This window comes from Pteropus alecto, unplaced genomic scaffold (genome assembly GCF_000325575.1).
Source record: "Pteropus alecto unplaced genomic scaffold, ASM32557v1 scaffold95, whole genome shotgun sequence".
NCBI classification, from domain to species: domain Eukaryota; kingdom Metazoa; phylum Chordata; class Mammalia; order Chiroptera; family Pteropodidae; genus Pteropus; species Pteropus alecto.
In genome coordinates, this window is record NW_006441071.1 from 20913568 (window position 1) to 20933606 (window position 20039).

The window sequence follows — 20039 nt, forward strand, 5'->3', positions numbered from 1 at the left end:
CATTCACCTCCATAGCTCCGAAAGAAAAGCTATTCTGAGCTTACATGAATGCAACAAACAGAAGTTCAGCAAATAAAGATTCGTGTCACATTACTTTCTTGGGGAAAAAAAAGTTCTTTCTGAATCAAAATTTATCAGGATTTATTTTTTCTTATACAAAAATGCCCCCTCATCCCCACCCAGAGAATGATATGTAGTAAATTATCTGTAAAGGTATAATATGAAGGAACAGAGAACATTTTCTCTAAAAGTTACTATAGAATCTGTCCATGGACAAATTAGAAATACTACTGAAATTAGTAAACAAATTAATTTCTCTCTGAGAAACAGAATCTAATAAAGACAGTGTCTCTACAAAGTTAAATATAATAATCTAAATTATTCAAGACCCTATAAAAACAATTGAGATGGAAAGAGGAGTTTGGTCTGAATTAACCAGATTAATTGTCTTCATTCAGAAAAATTACTGTGTAATCACCACTTTGTTTTCCAATTTAGGCAGCCTCAGAAAGAACACTGGCTTTTAAGAAGGATTAAGGAGAAATAGGAAGAGTTTGGGCTGCTCTGGGTCCTCTCTTCACATCCACAGTCCAGCAGGCAGAAAGGAGGAAAATGACACGTCCCCAAACCAGGAAGTATATGCAGCTCCTCCATTTACTTCGTGTTACCCAAAACAATCACATAGCCACATTTGGCACTGAGAGAGACTGGGAAGTGTGGTCTCCATTCTGAACAGCCAATGCTCAAATAAAATTTGGTAGCTCTGTAACTAATGGAGGGAGAAAATGAATACTAAAGGAACATTGAGAGGATGAAATGGCAGCTCTTTCACATCAGGAATCTATTCTGTGGGCCCTTCGTGCTGGAGAGTTCTTAAGCACTCTACCATTTAGTTATTCTGAAAAGTTATTCTCATCAGCCCTAGCAACTGAATCCAGGAGCTGAACCTGTTTCTACCTTCTACTTTATCCTTTCCACATTTCCTGAGCTCTCAACACCAACAGGTGATGAAAACACTGTCACAAAAGAAAGGAAAACAGAAACTCAGAGAGGAAGCTCCAAGTTTGTCATAGTTCCCACCATTAACATGAGTCGAATGACGTAGTGCTTGATTATTTGAACAAGGTGGTCCCTTGACGTAGGATGTTCACGGTCTAAAATGAGAGTTCACAGATTCTGAAGAAAAATATCAATATCTGTAACAGTTCAGGAGATTAAGCTCTATAAATTAAGAAACAATACATTCGTATCAAACCATCTTCATATTACTCTATGACTACCTGCAGAGCCTCTTCCTCCCTTTCCCTCACAATGGCTAAGAATTTAAAGATGGGCAATATAAAATGGGGTAGTAGAATGAGAAATGAGGGATTGCTCTTGGCTCACTTGCTGGCTACTGGATACACAAAATTGCTCTTTTCCAAAGATCCTCTTTATTTGATCCCAAAAGTCAGCTGAAGGCGAATGATGTGGTTTACTTAAAATTGTGTTTATCACCCTGACCCACATCCGTGTTCTTATTCAACACACTATTTAGAAGATAATGAAATAAAAAGGTCCTATCTGACAGTATAGTAGTTTTAATGTTGGAGGTGGGGTGGGGCTAATAATGAGTTTTTGTTGATATTTTAATAGCAAGTACTATTTGGTGGTTTTTGTTTTTTATGTTTTTTTCCCCACAAGTAAGAAAGAACAAGGAAATATGCCTTCTAACTTCGTAGCAACAAGAAATCCATAAGTTTTCACATTTCTTCCTAGCTTAGATTTAGTTCTTGCTATGCACATAAACCAGCACACAGACACCCCCGAATATAACTTTTCACCAAATGCAGAGTGCAAATGAATGGATCTTGGGCTATGGTGCTAGGAGTTTGTGCATTTGATGTTGAGAGGACAACCATCCACGACCCCTTGGACTTGTGGTGGTTAATGAGAACAATAACGGCACGTGCTATTTTCTGCTTTTCTCTCTAACCCAGCTGTGAAGTTTGGAAGGATGTCCAAGAAGCAAAGGGACAGCCTGTATGCTGAGGTGCAGAAGCACCAGCAGCGGCTGCAGGAGCAGCGGCAGCAGCAGAGTGGGGAGGCAGAAGCCCTTGCCAGGGTGTATAGCAGCAGCATCAGTAACAGCCTCAGCAACCTGAACAACGAGGCCACCGGCACTTATGCCAACGGACACGTCATCGACCTGCCCAAGTCTGAGGGTTATTACAACGTGGATTCTGGTCAGCCATCCCCTGATCAGTCAGGACTTGACATGACTGGAATCAAACAGATAAAGCAAGAACCTATCTATGACCTCACATCTGTACCCAACTTGTTTACCTATAGCTCTTTCAACAACGGGCAGTTAGCACCAGGGATAACAGTGACTGAAATCGGTAAGTGGCAATCCCCTCCCGGCTCGTTTTTGGAAATCCTGCTTTGAAGTTGCCTGGATCCTAGTTAGTATGGTCATTTTCTTAGGTCTGGTTTGAATTACTTGCATTCAAGGCTTCTAGTGAGAAAACGAATTAATTTTAATATTCTACTAACTGTCATTGTTCCCCTGCCCCATCAAAGTTTGTTTCAAGCAAAGGAGGAAAGAAGAAATTATAAATAGAAAGATGCTATCTGAAAAGAACAGATGCTATTTGTTAAATTTGGGTTCATCACTGAAGGAAAAATGTTATTGGTATAAACAGGAAAATTTCAGCAAGGATTCAGAGTGGTGCTATTTAAAGTGAAATAGCTAAGGGATATAGAAATAGTGTATAATAACCGAATAGACAGAGCTCCCTCTGAGATAACTAGGGACAAACCATAAGCAAAAAGTACCTCAATTTCATTCTTCGTAAAGGCAGAGTGGTAGACCAGAGGACCTCTAAGCCTCCTGTAAATCTGAATCTAAGAATCGTACATGAGAATAGAATATGAATTACTGGCAATGAAAAGAGTGTAGTCTGAAATGTTACAGAATCTAAGAGCAATAAATAAGCTCCTGTAGGGCTAGTTACAGGCATGATTGCATCAGCAGCCCGATCCTCTTTCTGCTGTGATGTCCTTTGATTCCTAAGGAGTGTCTTTAAGAGTGCACTGGCCTAGGCATGCGCTCTTCTGACCTGACACAACTGTGTTTAACTCTGTTAAGCTCAGGAATTTATTAAGCGTTTAACCGGTTGATCTCATTAGCTAATTGCCATAAAAATATATTGATGTAGGTTTAACACATTACCCTCCTGGTTGACAGAGTTGCGTGTTAACAGTAGCCTAAGTGCTATTTTCTGCAAAATAGAGAACTAAACAAACAGCGGCTATACTCAAGCTTCGCTGCAGTGTTTAGTGTACTGGGGAAGCAATACAGAATGCAAGAACCTTAGATGCCATGCCTCCTCACATCCTACCCTGAGAGGTAGAATGTGATGTTTAAGAACCAGGCCACCTGAGTTCAAATTCTGGCTCTGTGGTTTATTATTTGAGCTGGAGTAAGTTTCTAAATTCCAGTTTTTCCTTTCCTTTTCTTTTCTTTTTTTTTTCTTTTTTTTGATTGCTCGTCCTTCAAAAGGGAAAAGTATTAGTTTGTAGGTCACATGGTGGTTGTAAGAATTCAATGAGTTAATACTTGTAAAACAAAGCAATGTTTGGAACTCAGCAAGTGCTCAGTAACTCTTGGCTGTTATTACTCGTATACCATGTGCTCAGTCACCTTCTCTGTCTACACTGTGAGTAGGAGCCTGAAGCCTACGAGTGTTTTAAATAAAGTTGATGGGAACACATAATGAAGTGCATGCCATATGTATCTTGGCTACTTCTACCATCTGGTTGAGGAAGAAGCGATGTTACACAGTTATAAAACCTCAAATGTTATTTCTCCTTTTTAGCAATTCGGCATGTGACAGTGAGTAAAGAAGTTGTTGACAAAGCACCTGTAATGACCTTTACAACTGAGAGACAGAGAAAATTAAACACCAGCTATGATACAAAAATATTCCTTATTATTGCTTCCTTAACCTTGTTTTTTAACTATATTAGAGGAACTTCACTCACATTTAATTTTCACAAACATCTTATAAGATAACTGAAAATATTATTCACATTTTATAGATGAGGAGACAGAGGTTTAGAGGTATCTCATGGCCTCCTCAGGGTCCTTTGGTTACTAAATGAGAGACCCAGGTTCCACCACAGGCAGTCTGATTCCAGAGTCCTTTTGCTTATCCATTACCCTGCTACCTGCTATGGGTTTAATATGCACAAACTGCATTGTCAACCAATAGAGACAGTCTTTTTAATTGATATCACTTAATTTATTCAAGAAGACATGTTAAAAAGAAAATGAAATAGGCACTATGTTTTGCTTTTATCTTACTTTAATATCTAAGTGCCGGAGTCTGCTATTGGTTTGAAACACAAGTGTAAAACCTAATGAAACAAAACTCACAATTGTTGGGTAATCTTCTGTCCATACCTAAAAAAGAAAGTCTTGTAAAGATTCAAAAGTCATAAGGTTTTTATGTGATTTAGAATCATGAGGAAGTATTATGGACAGAGAGATACAGCCAGGAACACCAGCTCTGGGTAGCCCTGGGGAAATTACTTTTCCTCTCTGGCCCTCAGTCTGTTCATCTCTGAACTGATGCCTTTGGGCTAGATAATCTCAAAATTCATCCAGATTTTCTACACAGACATTGATACCCAAAATGAACTAGTATTTTTTTTTCTTAATTATTTTAAGACACTATTAGTCTGTAGAGATCTCTAGATAATCTCTAAATTTCAGAGACTTCTTCCATCAGACTTTTAGGAATACAAGTTGATTGTCTTGCTAGCGCTCTCAAATTTAGCAGGCTCTTATAAACCTAAATATTGACTTGATTCACATTTTATTAAAACAGCAATGCCATCTAGTGGACACAAACTCCTATGGGTGTCAAATGTAGGTACCTATGACAAGCCACAATAATGGGATAAGCTAGCTATTCTTTCCTATACCATCCAAAAAGCTACCACTCATTTCACTAAAACACTAAGTCCTTAACAGTATCATTGGGTGGGAAGGCATGAGAGGTATAGCATTGGTAGTTAAGAATTCTGGTTCTGGAGTCAAACTGCCTGAGTTCAAAACCTGGTGTGCCTTTACCTAACCTCTGAGTCTCGGTTGAAAACATGGGACAATAACAGTCCTTCCCTGTGTGTGTTGATTAAACAAGTTAATATTTGTAAGTTCTTAAGACAACATCTGTCATGGATAAGCCTCATTATTATTAATATAACTGGTATTATAATGTTAGTAACCTCATTATTTACTTAATAACATTACTAGTTATTTCAGGTCATATAATTACCTTTTATTGAGCATTTACAGTGTGCTGAGCATTGTCCTATATTTAATTCTCATAACAATCACATTTTGCTTGCTATATAAGTATTTGTATATCCATTTTACAGATGGAAACACTGAGGCTCTGAATTACAAGACTTATAAAAAGCAAAGTAAGCATGTAAGCCCAGGTGTGAGTAACATCAAAACCCATTCTTTTAACCATTATATTATATTTTCTCTCATCAACAAAGGGAGCCCCACAAGCTAATTGAAATTCCCACCACAAAATATATTTAATGTTTGTTGCCTGCCCAATGTCTTTCTAGGTGCCATAAAAGAGCTTACAGAATGAACAGGCTGACATTTTGACTTGGCTTGATTAATGAGCATCTATACTAATCCGGCTGGTGGCAAGTTGTCATAGAGAGAACTCTGTGCAGAAAAAATACAAAATCTGATTTTAGCCACATTTTCACTAGGTACATTCAAAGCTATATCACACTGAAGAATTTTTAACATCACTCTTGGCTGTTAGAAGTCTTGATTTGTTTTCTCTGGTTTCTGAGAAAACAATGAAGTGTGTACAACCAGGTTATTATTCTGATATTGGATGATCTTAAAAAGCAGTTTTTTTAAAACCAGTTTTTTGATTAGTCTGTGTACATTATGGTTTTAAGGTTTGGAAACTTTTAATAAAAACATATGTTTAAGCACCATAAAATGACTCTATAAGCAACAGCATGCAGATCCCAAAAAGTCAGTTATATAAATGTTATCAGTCAGGAATAGTCCCCAGAAAATGAGACTTGTCTTTCTAAAAGTTCCCCAAAGAAACTACAAACTTAACAGGTCGAAAACTCTAATAACACTGTGAGTACAAAAAGAAATGCGGGAAGTCCTTTCATGCATGTTGGTGAATTTGACCTCATACCAACGCCTTCAGGTGGACAGTGAAGAAATCATCCCATTATACAGATGAAGAAATTAAGGGTTGGAAACAGTGACCGATTTCCCTAGACCACAGAGTTAAAGTGGTAAAGCTTAAAATTCTAACGTAGGTCATTCCACTACCCGCAACTGCCAGACATTCTTTCAAAAGCATATTTTCGAAACGGGCCAGGCACTCAAGGCAAGCAGACCATGGTTCCTGCCCTCACCATCTAGGAGCCAGACATGAAAATAAATAATTGCGATTCAGTGTGTCATATATTATAAGTCCTGGGCATGATGATATCACAAACCCTTCTGAAGATAAGGGAGATGGGGCATATTGCTTACTCTGAGCCCCATATCTTATGAGGAATGTTTCATTCCCATAGTTTTGGGAATAGGAAACAAAATGTGAGTAAGCAAACAGAACAATATTAAACATTTCAAGAATTGTATCCTTCCATTCATCAAAACCCCATAGGAGAAAAAGACATGAAATAAGACAAGTGCAAAAGTAAGATAGAAATTAATATTTAGGCAGCAGTATTAATTGAGTTTAGCTGGAATTTTTCTTCAAGCTAGCATGATAGATGTGTTATATCTCTGAAAATAAAATTTTACAGTGATTGGTGGCAGGGAGAGAAAGCTGGCAAAAGGATACCTGGCAAACAAACAGAGAAGGAAAGTGGAAGCTCATGTGTTTGCTCCGTAGCTAATACTCTTAATGAAAGCTCTTTTAAGCTCAAAGACTATTGACAACGTATCTGTGGGGCGTCAGACAACAAGACAATTCAAACAGCCAAACAACATGCTTTTAAAAACAAAAAGAAAAAAAATCCATCAAATTAGCTGTGATGCTAAGAGGATAAATTGCCTTTTACACACACCACCTGAGTTTGCTGTTCTATTCAGTCATTTTCTCCCCAGATAAAAACAATGAAGTATGAATTCATTGGTTCCTCCTATATAATCTTAAATCTAGATTCACTTTGATATCCCTTTTGTGTTTGTTCTATTTATGTAACCTGGAATTTTAACCATCAAAAATAGAAATAAAACACTTTTTTAAAAAAATTTACCTATTACAGAAGGTGAATATTAATAATTAGAGTGGATTACAAAAATGAATTAGCCTAAAAGTGATCTAATCCTTGTCATGTACTACTTTATTCTATCAAGTCTACATAGAAACACAGAAGATATTCCTGGTACTATTTTATTTTGGGGAATTCTATAAAAATTAATAGTGTTTCAGTTGTTACTTATTAAGAACCCAGGCAGATGTTATGGTCTAAAGGCAACACCTTTAATGACAGATAAGTATTTTGTAACTGCTTAAATTTATCTATGCATATTTATATGTACATTTATATAAATATACATTTCTCTATCTATGCGTATTTAACTATTCATTCAGAATTAGTACAGACAATAGAATTATCTCTAGCTGTGTATTTCTAATGTCCTTTGATGGCACCTGTATCAAACACAAATAGGCATTCAATTTAGAAGCAACCATTTAGTAAGTAATTAAAATAAAAGAATACTAAACTAGTGGGAAAAATCACTTAAGCAGTATGGGGAAAGGAAAATCCAGTGTTTTTAGCTCTTGCTTTCTTGCTTTTGGGGAAGACATCTTGTGAACTGTCATCTAACACCCCTCCCACCCACTCCCCAACCACAAGCCCTCTTCAGGCAGTTTAAGCAAAAACATTGAAACTGAAAGTTCCGACTCCAAATACTAGCCATGTGAACTTGTTCAAAACAGCTTCCTGAAGCTCAGTCTCTTCATCTGAAAAATAAGGCAGTTGGACTAAATGACTGAACAATTATGGTTCTCCCATCTCCTGATGGAAGCTTGGCCATACACACAAATATTCCTTTTGTTACAGCCACTTCCCAAGGAGAAGCATAAGATAGTGGAGAGGAGCGGACTTTTAGACAAGTAGACAATCTTGAACAATGCTGAAGCACTTGCCAATGGCAGTAGCCAGCCACACTTCCTCCCAGAGAGCAGGACCACATTCCAGACTTTCCATGGGGTAGAATGACCCTGTCAATTATATAGTTAATAACCACAATTAAATCAGAACTGTGCGCCAACGTCTTCTGTCCACCCACCGTCCTAAAAAAAAAATAAACGAATAAAATAAATGATCTGTTTAAAATGAGCATCAAGGACAACCAGAGACAGCTCAAGGATACGGCGATGGCCAATCTAAAAATATCCCCAAGTTCATATACAATCAATGTAAAGAATAAACTTCTGTACAGACACAGATAAAAGTTCAGGGCAAATCCACCTGTCATCTCTGGCCCACTCCAACCTGATCACCTATAAACTATACATTCTACTAAGGGACCAGCCTTAACCCCTGTTCTACCCAAGTCACCTTGGTCACTGAAAGAGGATTCCTCTGAAATTTCAACACTACCTTGTTCTTTACCACCCACAGAATATCTCTCAAGAGGCTGTTATTTCCAGAATCCTACCTTCTATCTCAAAAAAGAATCCCCTTAATATGGGGACTGGGCTAAAATCAACTCAATTTGTCACTAGTCGATGGCCATGAATTAATTATTCTAGAGCATCCTGGGACAAAGAATACTATAGTTCTTTGCTAGGGTCATTTAAATCCAGATATTTCTAGATACTCTTTAGTAAGCTTACAAAGATAGTTTAAAATCGCCTTACTAATATGGTGTGATCATGCTACTGTCATGCTCAGGCTGTAATTACCCACAACTGGAGTAAAAGGCATAATGTATACAAAAGTACTTTGGGACCATCTGGTTTCTAAACAAATATAAAGATGATTCATATCACATACAATACACATATAATCTCGGTTCAAGTACTTGTACATATCTGTTTATAGTACATGTATGCATATTAGTCACTACCTGCTTGTACCTCTGTTAATACAATTTTCCTAATATCCTAGCATTCACTAGATTAGATAAATCTTCTAAATTATCTTTTGTATTTTGAGTTAGAATTGTGCAAAATTGACCTTTCTTAGTAGACTTTACTTAGAATTCAGAACTCTATAAGAAGATTCTAAAATCCACTAACAGCCACCCTGCTCCCCACCACCAAAAAAAGCTATTGAGAAGCTATTGGAAAACCAATTCTATTTTACATACTCAATTTCAAAAGCCACAGTAGATATGGAATATTCTACAGTAAAGAAGAAAGATTTCATGAGGTGCTGCCTGTAACTTATTGAGGGAAGGAATGTTTATGCTTATAAGGTGACCTCTGAAACAGCCCCCACTATTGAACAGCATTTCAAGTTATTGCAAGCTTTGACACTAGCTCTCAGAAAAAGCTCTGAATTGCTTTTCCACTGATTGGGGTGAATATGTACTACTTTAGCTTCATTGTCAAGCACCTATTTTAAGAAGAATTGGTTAAGGTTAAATACCACATAGAAATGTCAATTGACAACCAGGTTGCTGAAAGTCAACACTTTGGCGTTATGAGCATAGTAGTATACAACCAGCTTATCAGGATCTCTTTCCTGACCAGTACAGAATTTATTTATGTGATGTTTACAAAATAGGGGAAACCTGTTGGAAATGTTTCTAACTAGACTTGTTTGTCTTTTTTTGTTTGTTTTTATTTTATAAACTTTCCTTTGACAATATACCCTCAATACTGAGGAGAAAGAACTGACTATTTAAATTTGAGCCATATTTATGAGGTCTATTGTGGAACTGCTATTTGGTTTTCAAAAACAAACAATTTTGTGCTACACTACTTAGAAAACACTTATTTTAAAACATTAGTCAATTAAATATATTATTTAAATACTCAAGTTACTTTTAAAATTTTAGATCAAATGTTTGAAAATGGAAAAATTTCCTCCAAAGATCTTCTTTGAATTAGCTCTTCCTAAAGGTCAGAAATATATTGACTAAATTTCTAAAAGGCAGATGGATGGGGGAGGGGTTGCTTGTGTTTAAATTAACAGTCAATCCATATGTCAACAAAATCCAAATAGTAAAAAGTCAATCCTAATGACGGCCCTGAGCAATTTTCATAATTAGGTTTTCATCATCCATGACCCATTAATTGTCCTTTGGGAGTGTGTGGAGGTACAGTCTTTAAAAGAGAGTAGAGAATGGGCTCTAGATTATATTGTTTTGGTTTGTTCTATCTAAGATTCTCCAAGTGCTTTGAAGACCATGAACTGTACTCTCAGCCTCTGTAATTTTATAAGACTTCTCCCTCATGAGCCAAGACAGAGAGATATCCCTGTGTAGCCCCTCAGACTCAAGTTGCCCTGCTTCACAGAGCCTTTAGAAAGTGTCTAAGCTACCAAATCCTTCTGTAGATGGCAAATTAAACCCAAAGAAACTAAGACTTTAAGATGTTAAGTAACTTCCCAAAGAGCATGAAATAAAAGTCTAAAGGGGGCCATATTGGTTTCCTTCATCTTACGAGATAGCTTCCCTAGAATTCATCAATTCTAGGACACTGAAGTAAGTTGATCTTTTCTGATTGTTCTGTGAAGGAAGTCTTTTACTATGAAAGTTAACTGTGAAATATAATGTTTTTATAGTAGATTCTTTCTCAATTTTCTTAGCTAGTTTGAAGAAAAGTTTGAAGGAACTGTAATTTCCCCAAAATTCGACATGCATTATTGCAATAAAATAAAAACACTTGTGATCCAAAACAGCTCTCCATTATTAAATTATTAAGAAGGCACTCTCTTAACTCATTTGTTTTGCTGTCTGTTTTTCTTTGTGTATATTCTCTGCTTAAACACAAATGCTATATAAAGTCTTTCAGTTTTTCTTTCTCCTTTACTTTCTGCTTTCTTACCTTCTATTAAAATGCTCTTATCTAAGCTTCTCAAAATCTGAGAAAATGTTAACCATTTTTTTAATCTGTTCAGTCTTTGCCCAGATATTATTATTTGTATTACTCTGATTTTTTTCATTGTTTTTCTCTATATTTTTATTTCATTGAAATGTATTTTATTATATTTTCATCATTTTGTACAGTTAATAACATAATCTTATATTTTACTAATATATTTTACTGAAAAATTCTAAGAACATTTTGGTTCAGGTCTGCATGAAGTAAAAATCAGTTATTCCATTCCGTGATATAACAATTAGCAATAGAATTTTTATGAAAAGGAGAAGAGAAGCTATTTTAATTCATTGGTGAGAAAATATTGAGTGGTTGGACCATGAAACTGGGCCAATAAATGAGTTATAGCTTATTTATGCCCCAAACTCTTTCTTGAAAGAATTTGAAGAATTTAAATGCTAAAAATACTACTTTCCTATTGAGGCTGTGTATTACTAAGAGATGGTTGCTTTAAGTTAAATGTTACTAATGTTTTTATGCTGACAGCATAGTTCTATTTATGCTAAAAAATAATGATCTCTAAATAGAGGTTAGAAAAATCAGAAAGGTCTTGAAATTGTCCTCTCTGATATTGTCATCTATTACACACTAACCAGTAGAATTGTTCTATTTAATGATAGAAAACTTATAAAACTAGTGGTCTATTGTCAAAAAGACAAAATTCACACTTGGTTAAATGTTTTATCTTTCAACTAATTGTTCTAATATAGTTACTGCCTCAGAGCGTGGATTCTGAGAAATCTTGATATTCTGAAAACCTAATATAGGCACTTAAAACTTGCCTTGAGCAAGTCCGTAGAGATATCCTGGGATTAATTCAAAGTGAATACTCTAAGATCCCCACTTATACACTGGTAGTATAAACTAAACAGAGAATCGAGCGGTTCTCTAGATCCTTAAGGCAAGTGATAAATTAAAAATTCATTAATCATTTTGATTGAGGCCTGAGATATAGTATTTTAGGAAGAATATTTCCAAGTTTTTTTTTTTTTTAAATCCCCTGTGGAGGAAAATGAGCAATGGATACAGTTCACCAAGAAAAAACCACCGCTTCGAATGAGGGGGAAAAAAAACGGGGGGAGGAGAAAGAATTAGGAAGTTCAGATGCAATCCCCTATAGTGCTATGTCTCAGCTTTGTCGCCTTCGTACAGTTAGGCAACGGGTACTCTTGGTAATAACACTGAAAGCAGCAGTTTTTAAAGATATACTCAACTTTCCCTGTTCCCAGGATGTGGGATTCTAATGAAACCACCCGTGCAATCCGTGTCTCAGACACTGTAGACTTTGGAGAGCGCCATTTGCTGAAATGTCTAGTGAGAGCTAAAATAAGCCCCTTTGGTGGAAAAAACCTGCTGAGTGGTTGAAATCAGAGCTGCAGAAGGTCACTTGCTATTTTAGTAGCTGCAAGCTGGTCCTCATTTTATAACATTATAGTTATAAACAAGAAGTTGTCACCTTGCTTGTCAGTTTACTTATTTCTCACTGAAATAAGCAGATGTCTCTGTTTTTTCTTCTTAGAATTGGGCAATTTGGATGACTTGTTTCTGAATTTTGCTTTACTGGGTGGATCAATACATAAGAAAACTTATTTTTCATATATTTCTTTAAGCGTTACTTCAAAATAATGTTTTTACATTGTCTAATATTACTGACCTTTAAAACTCCATTTACCATTGTGAACTTTATCATATATATATATATATTTATCATATCATATATATATAATCTCAACCATCTGTAAATGCCTTAAGGGAGAACTTCCTTCTTCTTTGATTTATTCAATAGATCACAATGAAGATTGATGAGGATGGGGGAGGGATGTGGAAGTCCTTTACAGTCTCAGAAAGGTAATAGAGAGCCAACTAACTTCTAGAATTATTTGGACACAGTCCATTAGGAAATTTAGAAAGGAGGTTAGCTCCAGCCCCAGGGTTCTATAATTTTTGCACACAACTATTGAAAATTATCATCTATTTTATTCCAGTTTTCCTTTCATAAATATAATTTCTCTTATTGCCCATGTCATAAGTGGATTTAAGATTATCCCTAAGGCTTCTAAGGAAATGTGACAATTTTACCAATATTTAAATTTTTTTCATCAAAAACGATAAAGTGTATTTGCCTATCGCAGTTATTTTAAAGTTTTTATTAAGGTATAATTGACATACAAAAAGCCGTACATATTTAATGTATACAGCTTAATGATTTTGGAGATAAGTGCACACCCATGAAACTATCACCACAATTTATGCCATAAACATATCTCTATATCAATTATTTTAAAAATTTCTCAGATTATTCTTTCACTTGAATCCCATTTCTATCTCATAAAAAGTTACATAATACACGAAGTTACAAATTCTGTTAATTGGTTTTAAGTCTTGGGTTCCAATAAGCCTTCTTTCAAGAAAGGGATCAGGGTCAAAGTCTAAAAACAAAACAGCGATTTTATTTTTAAAATGTTATATATATACATACGCACATATGGGGAAGTAGAAGGAAGAGGAAGAGAGAGAGAAAGTGAGAGCAAACTATTTTTCATGAGATTAACAAATAGAAAACAAGGATCATGGACCTAATATTAACCTGTAATTATATAACCAGTTTTCCCTGGCCAGCATCAATGCTTTTATACTTTACCTCATCATGATTGAAAAGAATGACTGGATTGAGCATATAAAATTGTTTTCCTTATTGCTTGACATCATTTTATTAACTACCAAAGCAGCCCATGTACTCTGAGTTAGACAAACGTCTGTCTCACTGAACACATATACAGAATCTTAACTACTGAGAAGATGTAGCTGCATTTTATTATCCACTTAAGAAATTTCTAACCTCATTCCTGATCTTAGGAAGAGCAGAGTGTAGGGCTCATGGGCAGCACCTCTGAAGATGGTAGTATTTCCCATTAGTCAGTCATCTGGGCCATATTCCTGTTGGAACCATTATCCCAGCACAATATGTGCTGACTTCTTCTTCGATATGTGCCTTCTGCAGCCGGAGCTAGTTAAAGAACCCAACAAAAATTGTGCTCCAAGAGCCAACTGCAATCCAAGTCAGGGAAATGGATGAAGGATGTACGATTGCCCAGAAAGATTCTATATCCTCTGCTTTTTAACTTTAGTCTCTTTGTCTGCACTTTCTCATGTGGTTGGTCCCTGGAGATGATAGTGTTTACGATTACCTTCTCTATTTTTCCAAGCAAGGACTCTTGAAAGTTCCTTTGGCTCCTAGCAGGAACTTCACATACTGTATTCATTGTCTCTCCCTTTGTCCCCTCTTTTGAAATCCTTCTCCCCTTTTCACGACTGCAGACTCCTAGTCCAAGCAAACCATCTCCTCTGATGTTTGTGCATCTTTCTAACTGACAGAATGAGCCCTCAGGCCTTGCTCCTATGGGACTAAGTCTAGCTTTACCCTGTGGTTTATCAACCTGAGCTTTGAGAGGGGATCAAGTCAGGTTTTTGCACGCGGCTCACCTTTGCACTGCAGACTCATTGAAGGAAGTGGAAGGGAACTGCTCTGAAACTGCTGCTACTGTCTTAACTTTAACTGAAATATATAAGCCTTATGTCAAAAAGAGATTTGCCTTTTATTTCTCACCACGAGTATGAGAAATAATTATGCATGTTTTATGTTTGACTTCAAAGCCATTGTGAGGGCTTAGGCTTTAAAATCATTAAACAAAGGGTAAATCTAAGCTTTCTAAAATATTTTGTGAAATAAAGCAGAAAATAGAAGAATGGATGGATAGATGCACATTTGCGACATTATTTTTACTAACTCTACATTGGTCTAGCACCTACTATATTTAATGTTCTCTCTCTCTCGCTCTCGCTCTTGTTCTCAGTCGCTCTTTCTCATTTGTAGTCCGTGTGCATCCTCATTCAGAGTTGTCTTGAATCCAGCTTCTCCACTCCATCTCTGTTCTTATCACCAAGTCCAAAACCTCCTCAGATCTTGCCTGAATTTTCACAGCAGCCTGATTAATCTCATACTTTCTAACGCCATCTCATCTTTGCTATGACCACAACCACCTTTCTAAAACAAAACAAAACAAAACAAAACTGACCACGTCACTGTCCTGCTTCACAGCTTCCACAAGCTCTCAATCACTTACAAGATAAAATTCAAATTCCTTACTCAGCTGTTAAGTCTCTAGTCACAATTTCCATCCCTCATCTTATATCTTCTCATCTCTTCCATACACTCTATGTTGCAAACACTACAGACTTCTTGCCAGAAAAGAGAGACTCAATTTCAAAACACCATTTGCTAGCTCTGTAAAAATGAGTCAACTCACTCATTCTTCCTGAACCTCATTTTCTTCATCAGTAAAAGAGAAATTGTTTGTAAAAGGTAAGCATTGTAACGACATAAAATATGTCAGACATTATCAAGCCTATAGATAGTTTTTCTATCTGCCTACAGATAGTTTTTCTATCTGCCTTTCTATCTTTCTCTTCTCCATGTGACAAACTGCTGCTCAATAGGTATGTTCTCCATGGTTATTTTTCTGCCACCTCAAATTGAGTTAGGCACTTTCTTCTTTGGGCTTCCATAATAACTGAAGGCATTTACTACATCATGATATGATATCATTGTAAGATCTTGAAAAGTCTTTTTTAAAATCTGCACTTTAACCTGGTATATAATAGCTTCTCAAAAAATATTTGTTGAGTGAATATATGAAGGCACTATACTGGGCTCTATAGTCCAGTTCTTGAAGACCTCACAATCTTGAAGGATATAAAACAAACAGAATCCATACAAATAACCACAATGTGAGTCTGGCTGGAATAAGGTTTAATTGGAGGTAGAATCAAAGTGTAATGGCAGCAAGCCTTCTACCTGAAGACACAGGGAAGAAAGGAAACCTTTGCCAGTAATGGACATCTGAGCTGGGTCCCAAAGCATGCATGCGGATTTAACTTCAGATTTTGCTCAACTTGCCCACCTGTATAGTATGCACACTCCTCCTCATAATCCATAGAACTCTAAGTTTTTGTGGCAGAAGGCCAGAGAATTCTAAAACCGTGGCCAACAGTTTCCAGGAGATGTCATAAAGGGACAGATAAAGAGTTTTTTACAATGCAATTTTGAGCAACAATTGTAGTTTTGCTTATAAACCTTTAAGCCTGTAAATTACTGCCAAATCAGCATATCTTTAAAGATGAAAACAAACTACACCAAGATGGTAAAGGTTCGAAAACGATAGAGCCATAAAAATCTACGTTTTCATTATATACCTATGAGGAATTTTTTTAGATTCTAAGTAATTAGACTGCTCAAATGAAAAATAATGAATCATGACATACCAACCTATTTTAATATGATATATAAAGTAATTCCTGCTCTTTTTTATAAATAAGATATTCAATAAAATTTTGAATATAGGATTTTTTTTTAAAGAAAGGATTTTATAAGACAAGAAGCAATGAAAGTCTAGAAATGCTCAATGCTGAATCCAATACAGCATAACTATTATCATAAGTTAGCATTTGTAGTACCTTCTACACCTATCACTTTATAGTTCTAATTAAGAGTCTAATAAATATTAGAATATCTTTCTTTAGTAGCTAATCCCAAAATTAAATATCTGTTTTGTTTTCATTACAGTCATCACATTGCTTCTCTAATAACAAACTATCTAGAATTTTCTAATAATGATAATTTATTTATTCAATGTTTATGGTGTTCCAGGCAATGGTCTATATAAGATTTTTTATTTGAAAAGTTCATTAGAAGCTTAATATGCTTACATTTTTTATTCTCTACATTACTAAAACTCAACTTATTTCACACCATATATATCAGAATCTTAGTTAGGTAAAAAGAAGTTACCTAAGTACTGCTTTGAGAGTTATCCTGAATAAATGAAATATGGCTATTTAGAAAAACTGTCATAAAAGAGATTGAATTTGAAATGGCACAACCTAAAACACACAAAAATATTCCATTTCTGTATGAGCCAAGAACAGTTATCAGGCTGAAAATTTAGTCATCTCCATTCAACTCACAGCCCACATACAGAATTCCTGTGCACTTTGGTTTATCAAAATGTCACCTTCTTCATAGCTGATGATATTATGAGGGGACCTCCGATCAGCTCTGTCCAACTTCAGGGGATTCATAGCTGGTTTTTAAGGAGAGCTCTTGTGTCTGGTTCTATCGCTCAAATTTCACAACTCCAAACCCAAAATCATTGGAATATAAGATACAATACAAAATACAACACAGTTGAGGTAAATGGCCCCAGAAGACTGATAGCGTTTGTTACTAATGTTTTTATGAATATAAGCATTTCTCTTTTTAAATTATTTTAAAGAAAAGTTTCATTATATAAAAAAATTAGAGAAGAGAATATAAGGGCCCCCATGACCCAACTTCAATTATTATCAACTCATGAGTCAATATTATTTCATCCCTCTCCCCTTATTAACTAGGTAAGATATCTACATGGTTCCAAGGTCATATTAATAAAAATAATATCATCAGAGAAATCTGGCTTCAACCACTGTTCCTCTACTCTATTCTCCTTCCTCTATAGAAAACTATTTTTTAGGTGATTGTTTAGTTCTCCCTTTTTAAAAATTTATAAAAATATAAAATACATTTATATTTTAATTCCCCTTTTCTGAGATAATCAATGGAGGTCTAATGGTTTTCAAATATTTTAAAGAATTTGGACTGTAAATGTCAAGACCGTTACTAGAATTTTAAGCCAAAAAGCAAGAGACATGTTAATTTGTATTTATTTTTAAATAACTAATTATTTGAACACTTTACAACTTGTAAGACCCAGGTTAGTGATCAAAAGGAAGAAGAAACGGCAGTAAATTTTGATTAAAAGGCTAAAAATTGAAAAAAGGCAATAAAGAGTTTGTCTGGAGATTTTTAAATAGATAGTAGTGTTAAAAACACTCTGATACAATTGGAGTATCTCCAAAAGGTATTCCAATAGTAAACACATTAAAAGCAGGTTTCTTAGAGCAGAGTGGGATTTCATTCACAAACCCTTGAATTGATATTTTTCTCATAGATCGAATTGCACAGAACATCATTAAGTCCCATTTGGAGACATGTCAATACACCATGGAGGAGCTACACCAGCTGGCGTGGCAGACTCACACCTATGAAGAAATTAAAGCGTATCAAAGCAAGGTACTCTGGGAAACTACGGGAAAGTTTTACTGTGGATTCTCTATTTCTAGCTTTCTCAACCTCAGCAGTATTGACATTTTGGACTGAACAATTCTTTGCTGTAGGAACTGTCCTGTGCATTGTGAGATGTTAAGCAAATCCCCGGTCTCTACCTACTGGATGCCATCAGCACTCCTTTCACACACAATTACAAAAATCAAAATGTCTCCAGATAGTGCCAAATGTTTCCTGGGTGGCAAACGCCCTCCCCCCCCCCCAACTGAAAACCAGTGCCCTAGGGACCTGAGTGACAGGGGAGATTAGGCATACACCAAATGATTTTCAGACATCTCATGGTGGCTTCTTGCAACCAGGCAAAAAGCAAAAGCAATTGAGAAATAACAACAGTAATAATAGTCACAAACATACTGCAAAGATATGTGACAAAGCATTCTAAATGCTTTTTCTTGCCCACATGTTTAAAAAGGGCCAAAGAAAAAAGGACAACTCGCCCCATACTATTATTGTTATTATGTTGATTATTTTTTGTGTCCATTAGAAGTTTTTAAGAGAAGGTATTTGTTGTTGTCCTATATTTACATTATTTTGCTTTGGAATTGAGATCCTTGGTTATAAAATTTACCAATAAATGAAACGTTAATAAAATGTATAAACGTATCTGTATCTAAATATGTAATTATAACATGCTTATTTTCTCCACTGGAACGATTAAGTCTTGCCACTTTTATATAAATAAGGAGACAAAACCATAAGTATTGTTATGGTCAGTAAAAAACTGAATTAACACACTCAGATTTATGTTTCCCATTCCAAAGTAAATAACCCAAGGATGAAAATACATTTCTGGGATTCTATATTTCTTAAGAGAAAGATTTGATTTGATATCTTTTCCCTTGAAATATTCCTCAGTGCAAGAGTTTATTTTTACAAAATGGACTAAGAGCTTGAGTTTATTTAGGTGAGGTGGAGGAGAAAAAAGAGGGGAAAAAGAATAAAGAAACTGTAAATAACTATCTTTACATGTTATTTCAATGTTTCCATTATTTTAGCTTCAGTATATTGATAACTGTGGTGTATCAAGGTTCAAACAAGTCAAAACAATATCTTAGAAAATATCGTCTACCCCTTTTAAAGGAATAGGTCCCCAAGAGATAGGTAAGCACCAGTAGGGCAATCTCGAGTATTTTATTGACTCTCCAAGTTGTTCTTTGCTCCACATACATTCTGTCTTTTCTCTCTTGAAGTCCAGGGAAGCACTATGGCAGCAATGTGCCATCCAAATCACTCATGCCATCCAGTACGTGGTAGAGTTTGCAAAGCGGATAACAGGTTTCATGGAGCTCTGTCAAAATGATCAGATTCTACTTCTGAAGTCAGGTAAGCAAGAAGAAAATTTATAGAGTGGGCCTATTTTAGACCAGGATGTGGTCGACCCTTAGCTCAGTGTTGGTTCTAGAAAATCCTCTTTCTAATACGTAACTTATTTTTACCACCCACACTGTCAGCCAACTCCCAAAGGAAACTCTCAGTAATAAAAATGCCCTGATACTCATTCAATTCCCCTTTGAAGTCAAATACAATTTTGCTTATTGAAAGTGGAGCTATTAATTGCGAAGGCTGAGATACCCAGCTTGACAGGCAGTGCAAGTAATTAGCGTGTTAAGGTGGCTGAATTGCTGAGCTGGCTCTAAAATGTACTACTTGCCTTCTGTTGCGGGGCGGGGCGGGGCGGGGGGGGGGCTGGGGGGGCGCGG

At 35.9% G+C, this 20039-nt stretch overlaps 1 protein-coding gene across 2 annotated transcripts in view; it reads left to right on the plus strand.

Annotated features, from left to right (window-relative positions):
- RORB (RAR related orphan receptor B) overlaps positions 1 to 20039 on the plus strand; it is a 177112-nt gene that overhangs the window by 138083 nt on the left and 18990 nt on the right. For both annotated transcript variants that reach the window (XM_006918444.2, XM_025051441.1), the window contains exons 4-6: positions 1980 to 2381; positions 18164 to 18285; positions 19530 to 19662. In XM_006918444.2, coding sequence (XP_006918506.1) covers positions 1980 to 2381; positions 18164 to 18285; positions 19530 to 19662 — 657 coding nt within the window. The remainder of the gene's footprint in view (positions 1 to 1979; positions 2382 to 18163; positions 18286 to 19529; positions 19663 to 20039) is intronic.